Source organism: Blennius ocellaris (assembly GCF_963422515.1).
Source record: "Blennius ocellaris genome assembly, chromosome: 7".
Classification (NCBI taxonomy): Eukaryota; Metazoa; Chordata; class Actinopteri; order Blenniiformes; family Blenniidae; genus Blennius; species Blennius ocellaris.
In genome coordinates this window covers 13861762-13873293 of record NC_137656.1, presented here as the reverse complement: position 1 = coordinate 13873293, position 11532 = coordinate 13861762, and the positions used below count along the sequence as shown (strand labels likewise).

Genomic DNA, 11532 nt, shown 5'->3' with positions numbered 1-11532 from the left:
TTTGTTGGGCTTCACTCTCTGTCCAGCCTCTGGCATGATAAGCCCAGGGTTGATGACATGATCAACTTAAGGTTGCTCTGATTTCATTTGAAAGTTCCTTGAAACCAGCTCTCCCCCTTCTTATCACTATTCCTTACCCTGTTGTTCTTACCTTACCACTTCTCCATTATTGTTTAAACAATAATAATAAAGCTGAGCACCTGTAGTCTTTTTATAGTGCAGTCTTATGCAGAGAACCGTGTTCAGTGCATTTTAAAGGTACCATTGTGAATTGCAAAATGTATGTATGGCCAGGAAATGTGCTAAAGGTTTTGTAGACTTGTGTCGGTTTAAATAATTGTGCTATGCATGTCATTTTAGTGTGTTAGCAATTGGAAAACTGTATTATCCAGTGGATAGAGATACTCGGGACCGGTGATGCCTTTTTCATGCCGTCGTAAGTATGAACATATTAATCGTTCACTCCCAGAACAATCAAATACAAACATAATCCGTGTAGTCTGGATTGTTAGTTGCTACATATAAGAAAGCTCTCGTATTTTTATTCATTTCAATAAATAATTCATTCGCAAGCACTTATTTGTTGATATTTTCAGTTGTGACTATTAAAATTGCATTGATGGAAAATGACGACATTTCCGTGCAGCACGCGAAGGCAGCACCTGATTGAGTTACCAGGGAGGACTCAGACCGGCTGCTTTCACGGCAGTAATGGACTGGAAGCTAACCAACGAGTGCGGATGGGATATTTAACTGAGCGATATACGGTCTGAGATTGTCGAATATATCACTGCGCGTCACAGTAGACACTGGATTAAACACATTTCTTTGAATTCTGACTGTGAAAGATAGTTGGTAAGTAGAATTTCGGCTGTTTGCGATTGCTCGATGCTAACCTCCGCTAGCGACCGTAGCTTAACGCAGAGCGTCTGCTCGCAGCTCTCCGGACTCCAGCAAGACAACCTGTAAAAATATCAGATCAATTCTTTATTCGGTTAGGCATTCAGGAAGCCGAGCAGCTTGTTTGCTGGCTGTCAGGAGTTCTGACCTGGTTGTGAATGATCGATTATGCCAGTGACTCTTTTGAAAGATAATATTTGAGGTTTGACAGCTTGATCTCCCTTTGTTTACTAACAAACCCCTGTAAGATGTACCCCACTCCGAAACCAGAGCAAATAGCATTTGTATATCTCAGTGGTTGCCAATTATTCTGGATACCCGTTGCTGTGATGTAGAAGTCACTTTCAGGAACATAGAGATTACATTTGTATTCACACCCACTCAATATTCTGTAATCTTAAATACGTCCCGCTGAAAAAGGAACATTAATTCAGTATCAGCTCGACTCATTTCAGTTTATTCATAAAGGACCGTTCAAAACCTCGCCATTTGATGGGACTAAAGAGAAAACAATACAGGGAAGAACCCAAACTATTTCCACATGTGAAAGTGTAAGAGAGAGTGATGAAGTGCAAAAACAAAGTTCCTGTCGTCCGGAAGAAACAGGACAGCAGCTCAAGAGGTGGAAACTTTCTGATCGGGTCGAGGTTCACAAAGAGAAACAAGTTTGCATATTCCACTTTGCAGATAGACAGGTGAAAGGTAAGGAGCATAGAAAGCCAGAAATACCGGCTCTAAGGTATGTAGTATCATGATTAAATAACACTTCCTCAGTCGGTTTTCATTGATTGATCATGTATTTGTCGTGCAGTCTGAGAAAATCTGCATGTGATGGTGGCCTGGCTCACGTTGCAGTCTCTCTCATAACAAACTGATGCACGGCTTATTCTGACACTCTTTTTCTCAGAAGCAGTATTAACTTATTTAGCAGTTTTAATGACAGAAGCTTGTTCTTTGGATCAGACCACATGAACCAGCCTTCACTTGGGTGCTCACAACCCGGAAGCCTATTTCAACAACTTTACTTTCTGAGACCACCTTTGACCGACCGCCATAGACCAGTCCAAGTCTTACTCACTCACATCCTTATACCTATTTTTACTGCTTCCAACACATCAACTTTAAAGATAACGTGCATAGTATATCTGACCCACTATAACATGTGGTATGAGACAAATATAATCTCTTATATAATCTGTGGTATGATGATGATGTGTGTGTGTGGGTGTATTGCTATTGGATTTTGGAAATGCCCTCCTATTTGTTTGAGCTTTTACTTTTAGTCTCATCTCAAACCTCATTATGGTTTAGTATTCAATATTTATATATTGATTGTAAGTAGTTGTGTTCTGCAGTGAGTCAGTGTTCTTGAAACTTCTGTGTTTCTACTGAAATTGATTGAAAAAACAACTAGGTCCATGTTGAACAATTAGCATTTCCGATTCTGCTGAGACCCAGGATTGAGGCTTGGTATGGTTTTTGCCTGCCTTAAATATAAGTAGGTCACCACCATTTGAAGGGCTGACAACATTTTTAATTGCTTAGACTCATCTTGCAAGTCTAAGCACCCTTCTCACACTATAGTCAACAGCTGTCCTCATGGTCATTTATTAGAAATGTTTGTTTCAAGCATGTTGCAGAATTAATGTTGTGTGACTATTCTGGTTGTGTTTTTATGTATCCAGTTCATCGACAGCTATGGGAGGGCTGGGGAACGGGCGCCGTGGAGGAAGATCGCCACCTCTGATGATCGCTGCTCTCATCGCCTGCATTCTGGTTCTGGGCTTCAACTACTGGATGTCGAGCTCCCGTAACCTAGAGCTACAGGTAGGGGTATCAACGTGTGTTTTGGAGCAAAGAAAACCCCAAACCAACGCACAATATATTGAAAGTCTTGAGTTGGGAATCACTGGGTTCAATCACTTTGCTTTTCCACCTTTGAGTTTGTGGGGAATTGGAGATGGTGGCAGGGTGCAGTCTGGACAGCTCACCAGTGCTTCAGAGGAAACACGCACAAATGGCCAGAGTCACCAATTCATCTCAAATTAAAGTGGATGTTTTTGGACTTTGTGGGGAAACTGCTATATATGGGGAAACCCCATGTCTGCGCAGGGAAGACATGCAAACTCGACAAAGGAAGGCCTCCAAACTTGAAAACAAGATGGAGATGCTAACTAAAGTCTTACTGCGGATCTATCAGTCACTTCTTATGTCAAGTTGAACATTATTTCTCATCCGGCTTCATTGGTACACATTTACAAGTGCTGTAAAATGGTGTTTTTCATTTGGTTCTTAGGTTTTTTTATGGTTTCTGTCTATACTTTGTTCAGCTGATCGTTTACTGTTTGACTTCCATAAGCAGACTTGGCACAAAGTTGTTTTCTGATGCAAATAACGAACGTAAAGAGGGAATTTGCATACATGTGATTTAGAACAAGAAAGAGTACATTCCACATGACAACTGGTTTTGTTTAAATATTTCAGGCCCTATACTGAACTTTGTATTCTGTTTTATGTAATGGGTGCATAAAGAAGTACATGTCAAAAATGTAGGGACTGATGTACTTTTTCTTTTTTCTTTTTTCCAAAATCAATTTTCTCAGATGATGCACCGTTTGTTTGTTTTTTTCTTGATAAATGCTCGTATCATTGCTTATGTTACCTCCTCCGTTGTCTAATGGTATCAGATGCTCTTATGAGGCTTTTCCACCGGAGAGAACCAGGGGCTACTTCGGACCCAGGGCCAGATTTAGCACCAGTTCTTTGTCTTTACACTGCCAAAGCCCCCTCCAAACAGGAGCGGTATCGGTGCTCCGCTGGCTGCACTTCTTTGCGGAGCCAGACTGGGGCCAGATGCGTCATCAGCTGGGGGCGGAGTTATCGCCGGTGCTATCGCTACCTCCAAGGCGGAAGAGAGGTTGAACCGGCTTTCTGACATCGACAGCGAACACGGAGCCCCAGAGTAGTTATAGAGAAAAAAATTAAAATAAGGTGTGGGAACGATATAATAAGTCGCTCCCTGAAATTAATAATATGAGGGGACGAGATAATTTAATCCACGGTGGAAAACGAACTGGTTCTTTGCCGGTGCTCATTTAAGGACTGGCACCAGCCCTGAACTTGCTCCTGGCTCTTTCTGGTGGAAAAGCCTTAATAATGACCTAAAAAAAACCAACCGAACCCTGTACCTATTCTAATCCATTTATCATATGTGTGCTGCAGACTAAGCTGTATGAGTTGGAGGGCCAGGTGAGACGTGCAGCAGCAGAGCGAGGAGCAGTCGAGTTGAAGAAGAATGAGTTCGAGGACGAAATCCAGAAACAGAAGCAGCAACTCAACCACATTGAAATGGTCTACCAACAAAAGCTGGAAGAAGTCCATGACACCTGCAGCCAAGCCAAGGTGCACACAAACACCACAAACAGTTAAAGATATTGACTTTTGTCTCTCAATGTTAACTAAGTTAGAGTTTGATTCACTTGTTTGACCTTGCCTCTCTTGCAAATTGTAAAGCAACTGTACATTTTGACACGTGCTTTGTGCTTGCTTCTAGGACACAATGCAGCGGAACATTTCCTCCAGTACAATTACCATCCAGGAACTCAAAGGTAGCTGTTAAAATGGAACCTCTCTGCCGGAACCCCCGCACCAGTTACTTGCTCTGTATTGAAAAGTTGCATCATCTCATCCTTGTTTCCTATTTGTCTCGTAGGCCAGCTGAACCAGTTGAATGATAACTTAGAGAAGCTTCAGAATGAGCTGCTGGGTTGCCAAAGCAACATCGACATTCTGAACAACAAACTCGCCTATGACATGTGAGTCCTTACAATTGTTAATTTTCCACTAATGTTTGATCAGAGCAAGAATGATCAACTAGTTTATATCTGTAGATGCAGTATGTGAGATTTGTTTGGCGGGTTGCAACAATGAGTCATTAGCTCCACCTAAATCCACTTTTTCAATTGTAATGTGACTCACTGCACCATCTTGTGGTACAAAATGATGTTGCAAGACTTATCAGGCTGTGTGTAGCCAGCTCGATTATTTTGTGCAAACCTCTCGGCTAAATGTAGTTGATTACTTTTAGGTATGTTCTAAATCAAAATATAGGGTATCCTGAGAGTTATTCAGTGTTGACATGTACATGTGTGTGTTTATACTTCTGTAGGGCCCACTGTCAATCCCAGATTATGTCACAGAAGGAGCTGTGTGACGAGAGAGTGGAGGCAGCCAGACTCGAAGTTCAGAGCAATATGGAGAAGCCCATTGTTCTTCCTGGTGCTCCACAGGTCAGTTTGCTTTTCAGTGAAAGGAAACCATATTCACTTAGATCGTCACAAGCCTCTGTGCAGGCCTGTGTTCCTCTTTTAATCTAACATTTGCAATTATTAGTGTGTCCAGAAAAGATCCACTATTGTTGTTGCATTGGAGCTTCTGAGACTTGTCCCAAAAAAAACATATAAAATAAAACACACTGATGTAATTGACATAAAAAAAAAACACATCGCGTGGGATGTGCACTCTATTGCAGGAAAATGCAGACACGGGTGTAAAAAACGACGAGGATCCAGCCGAGACTTTACCTGATAGAGGTAATGCATCAGTCGTGTTGGAAGAGAAAGAAAATGGAATAGCTGAGCTACTGAGTAACGACATCAACGTGGATAAAGGTAACGTGCATGTACTTGCATACTTTATGTCAAGAGTTTTTATTTTTTTTAGTTTCAGCTTTACTCATTTTGGTCCAGAAGTGCTAACAACAATCCTCATTGTTATTCCTCCAGCTGTGATTGTCTCAAAAGACCTGGGTCCAACGAAGAGTCTCTCTCAAGCCGACTCTCAGCCTCAAGAAGGCCAGGCTGAGGGCGGAAACCCAGAGGACAATAATCTGACTGAGGATAGAGAGATGGAGGGGATGAATGCTCAGGAAGAAGGTAGAGTTGTAACTCTAATAACTGATTACAGCCGCAGTTGCTTCTTAAAAAAAAAAAATAAATAAAAAGCTGTTGCCTTTCACCCCATCTAATCAATACTGGGAAAAAAATGCTATTAAAGGAACTGGATGATATCTGAATCACATCTGGATTATCTGACAGGACGAGCCTCTTTGTATCAAGCTCAAACTTCAATTTGGTTTATACAATAAAACAATAACTCCCCAAATAAATCTATTGTACTTCTCAGATATTTGAACTGGCATTTGAAATGTGCACTTAAAATTTATGATGAATAATAATTGTAGTTTTTACATTACAATACTAGGTTAGATTTTTTTTTTTTTACCATTTCTAATTCATTATTAAATAACAGTTTAAATCATTTGGCATGAATTTGCAAGTATTTACTCAAAAGACGTACATTAATTGATTATGCCAGCAGAGAAGCTCTGAATTCAACACATTTGCTCGGCACAAAATATCTAAAAGTATTTGGTCTCCAGATCCTGACTGCATTTACAGTGAAATATTTTTTTTTTCGTTTAAAAAAAAAACAAACAAACAAAAATCAAACTAAACGGTGACTTGGTTTTTCAGAGGACGACCCAGGAATGGAAGGCATGCTGATTCAAGGGAAGGCCGATGAGACTCGCAATGATCAGAAAATTGAGGACCCGGAAGAGTATGACGGAGACGAACCTGTAGTGGGCGGAGTTGACTTGGAGAAGCAACGAGAGCAGATGAAAATGGCTGGAAGACCAGGTGTGTGTGTGTGTGTGTGTGTGTGTGTGTGTGTGTGTGTGTGTGTGTGTGTGTGTGTGTGTGTGTGTGTGTGTGTGTGTGTGTGTGTGTGTGTGTGTGTGTGTGTGTGTGTGTGTGTGTGTGTGTGTGTGTGTGTGTGTGTGTGTGTGTGTGTGTGTGTGTGTGTGTGTGTGTGTGTGTGTGTGTGTGTGTGTGTGTGTGTGTGTGTGTGTGTGTGTGTGTGTGTGTGTGTGTGTGTGTGTGCGCGCGCGCGCGTTAAAATCCAGGGATGAATTGATCCTGTCTCTATTGTCATTTTCCTGGTTATGAGTCACATTTTAAAAGCCATAGATGAAGCTTTGCTACTGGGAACTACACCAAAAGGGAAGTCTTGCTTGTTATGTGAATATAACAATGGACTGTTTGGCAGACAAAGAAATGGAAGAGGAGACGGCCGACTACAACGGGGATGATGAAAACGAAGGAGAGTTTGAAGCGGACAAACAAGCTGAGCTAACTAATCTCTGAGGTACACACACAGATGTGTCTGACATGCTTTCTTGTTCTTGAGATCATTATTATATGAACACACAAGTGGATCTCCAATACATTTTCTTCTTTAAATGAAACACGTCGGGCTGTGCGGTGATGCAGTTGCTTAGAACTTTGACCCTAAATATTTCCTGTCTGTGTGGAGTTTGCATGTTCTCCCTGTGGGTGCAAAAAGTTTCTGTAGCCACTCCATTAAGAAACATGCATTTGGGGTGAATTGTTGAATCTGATATGGCCTAAAGGGGTGAACGTGTGAGACTTTGTGTCTCTGTGTGTTTGCTTTGTGTTGTGGGATTTTGGGAGACGGAGTCAAAGACGAGGAATCCGGGTTTCGATGCTGCACAGCAGGTCTTATTTTAGGATTGTAAAGGATACAGACAAGTCAGCTGACTGAGAGAAAGGCGTACTCTTATTCCATTCATAATCAGCTGGGATCGGCTCTACTTCCCTGCTACTTTGAATTGAGCTCAACAACATGAAACAAGATGATCCCACTTAATTACACTAAAGAGGCGAGACTTGCCGTTAAGGATAAAGTGCATTGTGATATTAAAGCCTGAATTTTAAGAAAGTTTGAAGTTATGTTAAACTTTTGCCTTAATTGTTTACATTTGAGATCTAATATGAACACAATTACAAAACGAGTCACAGCTAAATTCGTCATATTTATCTGAGCAGCCATGATAAATTGTTAAGTTTCAATTATCTCCATAGTGCGTCTGTTGCTGCTTTTAATGATATCAGAAAGTAGGGGAAAACCACTGAATATTTTAAATTACAAAAAAAAAAGAATCTATAGAAATGGCTTTGTGTGTTTTACAGTTGTTTCTTGTTATACAATGTTGTCAACATTTAATATGATCACAATCATACATTTCTGTCGGTCTTCATCATATTGTTGTTGTTTTTTTAGGGCTCCAGTTTGATCCTGCACAGCACCGAAGACAACTGGACCTTTTTGACATCACAGCACAACATCAAACAGGTTAATGCAACCTGGAAAAGACTTTACGCCCAGGACAAAGTGAGGCTCATGTTTCTCTAGGAAAAATGAACCGGGTGGTTAATTTCAGCTTTTTACATTCATTTTAAGATCCTGTTCTTCTTGTCTTTTTGTAATTGGTACTTTCTTTTACATGTTGTTTAGTGCTGTTTGGGAATCAGAATCACAACTTAAGACATAAGTTCAGTTGAAAACTTCTTGGAATCGGTACATTTTCATGTTGGGTTAATGTTCACTTTGCTACGGACAGTGTGCAGACATAAAGTAGAAGCTACAAGGTGCAAAATACTGTCAAATATCTGAATGGCGTCAATGTCGCAACTCTTCCACTAGATGGCGCTGTTGCACTGCTCTTCTGTTACTGAGATCCAATGACATCTTAAAAGAAAAGCCTTATTTGTCTCCTCAGCAACAGCCTCTCACATGAATAGTTTGGATTTTGGCTCTGTGGTGCAGCAGCTGTTAAATATTGGAAGGTGAAGGTTTATTTCCATGAATGCAGATAACTAGAACCTGATAGGATTTATCGTTAAACTCCAAATATGTTTTGTTGATGCTCGAAGGAATCTAATTTTCAAATTCGACATGCCATTTTTAAAGATAAAGGTCCTAACTATTGGAGGAAACCCATGCGTATAATAGAAAATGCTTTATTAAGTTCAGAAAGGAAATTCTTTACATTATTTAAATGCTAATTGCATGCTAAATTTCCAGGATTTGAATATGTTGTATATTATGGCTGTAACTGGACTTTTCTTGTTTAGAGTGCAAGTGTTTCTGAAGCATTACTGCAGCGGGGAATTAATTCTGAGCTGTCGGTTCACGAAGCAGCAGAAATCAAACATAGGCTTCATTTTATTTGAAAGCAAAACTGTTTTAATGATGGTAAAAGCCATCTCTAGAAACACTCTGATTATATTTGTACATGTTCATGACTTTTGACGGATGCCTTACTAGTTGTGCACGTGGTCATCTTCCCCACTGTACATAGTAGATCCCTTCTATGGTTTGTTGAATCAAGTGTACTTTAAGTTCTGTTGAAAGTGCGGAGTTCGTCCAAAGTCGTCCTTTCAAACGCATTAAACTGGAAGTCATTGGGCAGGGTGCAAATGTTAAGAAATATTAATCATCAGATGTAATATAATAGTACTTTAATTTTGAGGTGGGTTGAATAGTTGCCTTGTTTCATGCTGGACAGATATTTCTTCACACATCCGGCAATCTGTAGGAATCTGGAAATTGACGGAGTACTCAGTTGGTAGTTGTAATAGCCATATTTACAATGATACTTTTTGTGTCACATGTCGTCCATTGCTGCTTTATGCTGCAGGTAGAAGTTTTAAACTCAAAGGAATGGATTTTACTGTATTTTTAATGCTCTTGGTTTCGAATGGGTCTGAAGGAGAAAACTGGCATTTGATTTCAGAAACGTGTTGATTTGAACTGATGCCCGGTCTCGATGTCCAATGCGCTGGTCTAATATAATACTACTTATTTTTTAACCTTCAGTGAAGACGGACTGAGTACATGAATGCTTTGTGATGCATATTGTCATCTGACTGGCGCACAAGAAGTAACTGGAGGGACACGGTCTCCAAAATGTCATCTGAGGTTTCCTATTCAGAACTCCCTCCTCTCTTTCAACATCTTCAGTCAGCACACTGATGTCATTCAACTTGTTGAGAAGTCTGTATGGGATTTTACACAGCATGTCATCACATATTGAAATTTCTCAATCTCTCATCAATATTTGAGCTTTTGAACTTAATGCAAACTGCAAAAGGTGAAGGAACCTACCCAGAGAGAAATCAGCTTAGTTTATCTTTCCCAACCAAAGCCAAGGTAACTTATTTTCTTATTTATATAGATTTTTTTTATTTCTTTTAACTGGTTGAATACAATTTGTATCAGCAAATGCTGAATAGTTGTGAGAAAAAAAACAACCTAAAACAATGAATGTCATGTCTTCAGCCTCAGACCTGCCAACGCAGAAAACCTCACAACAGCATGCCAGAAGTTAAACACAAATACTTCTCTTCTACTTTGTCTTCGTTCTCAAACATCCTGCCAGGGACTTAATTCGATGTTTTGTCTTTTCAAGGTCATACTATTGCTGTTTTTCACCGTCTGACGCTGTAAAACCTGAAGAGCTTCTGCTTTGTCTGTGTGATTGTGACACTGGAGTGAATCATTTGAAGACACTGTTGTATGATTTTTTTTTTTTTAATGGGATTCATATTTTTGTGTTGATTAAATGTTAATTGTTTTTCAACAGCTGGAGACATCTGTGAAAGGTTTACATAACCATAGCTTTTGTTGATAAGAGAATAAAAATAGTTTTTTCATTATGACCGTGATATGGTGTCCATTGTTTTATGTTAATGTTACTTGTTATACATCCTTGAAACGATAGTGGTTGAGCTTGAGGCGTGTGCGCACGCCAGTACATTGTGTCAGATTGATAATGAGACAAAACGGTTATCTGCAAGCAAACAGTGTCTCACCGCTGAGACTTCAAGCTGCACACTGGAATCACACTGGAGTTGCAACAAAAAGGACACAGGTCAGGTTTTTTTCTCATGACATTGACTCTTGCCAGCATTACAACAAATATGCATCAATATTCCTGCAATTGGAAAGCAAAATGAATAAAGCAAATGTACAAGCTCCAATATCTTCTGTAAAGATACAATAATTGTCCAATATGGAGCTGCATTAAAACATGGACAGGTTTTTGTTAATATGGGAGGAAACCCACCCACGCACACACAGTGAGAACATGCAAACTCCACACAGAGAGGCCACGGGCCATATTTGAAGCCACGACCTTCTTGCGGTGATCAGTATCGATTGTGGCAGGGAAATGTGTTAAAGGTTCACGTCTTACTAAAAACTACACAAAGACACTATTGTAAACACATCTTTGTTGGAAAACAAATTGCCGAGAAAAATGTAGATCAAAAGTTGTATTTTATTTCAGATTGAGGACATAACCTTAATTAGTATTTTATGACTTGGATCCCAAAGCAGCACATCAGTGTAGAAGAGGGGAGAATCGTAGAGGTGAGCACTCAAGGATGCCCCTGATTCCAGTTGAACACAGACAAACTTTTAGAAGATATATTTAACATCAAACTAAATTCTCTTCAAGAAATGATCAGTTTTTACTAAATAACGAGAAGCTGAAATTGTGCAAAATCTGATTGAAGTCTTGTGTGGTAATGTGTGTGTGCGTGTGTTAGGTAGAAGCTATTTTTCATTAAGAAATCATCACGTTTTAATAAATATTTCTCCAAACAAACATTGTCTTGGATCACGAAAAGAAATGTCAGCTCAGAAATAGACATACAAAGTAGTTTTTCTTTTCAATGATTTATTGATATGCACACCCAGTATGAT

At 39.8% G+C, this 11532-nt stretch overlaps 1 protein-coding gene across 1 annotated transcript; it reads left to right on the top strand.

The window, feature by feature from the left end:
- Positions 1-704: 704 nt before the first annotated feature.
- On the top strand, positions 705-10490 carry golm1 (golgi membrane protein 1). The gene is made up of 11 exons (XM_080498937.1): positions 705-855; positions 2586-2727; positions 4123-4302; positions 4454-4508; positions 4613-4715; positions 5069-5189; positions 5432-5570; positions 5685-5834; positions 6435-6599; positions 7009-7107; positions 8044-10490. The coding sequence occupies exons 2-10, from the start codon at positions 2599-2601 to the stop codon at positions 7104-7106; spliced, it is 1140 nt and encodes a 379-aa protein (XP_080355063.1). The 5' UTR covers positions 705-855; positions 2586-2598; the 3' UTR covers position 7107; positions 8044-10490.
- Positions 10491-11532: the final 1042 nt, after the last annotated feature.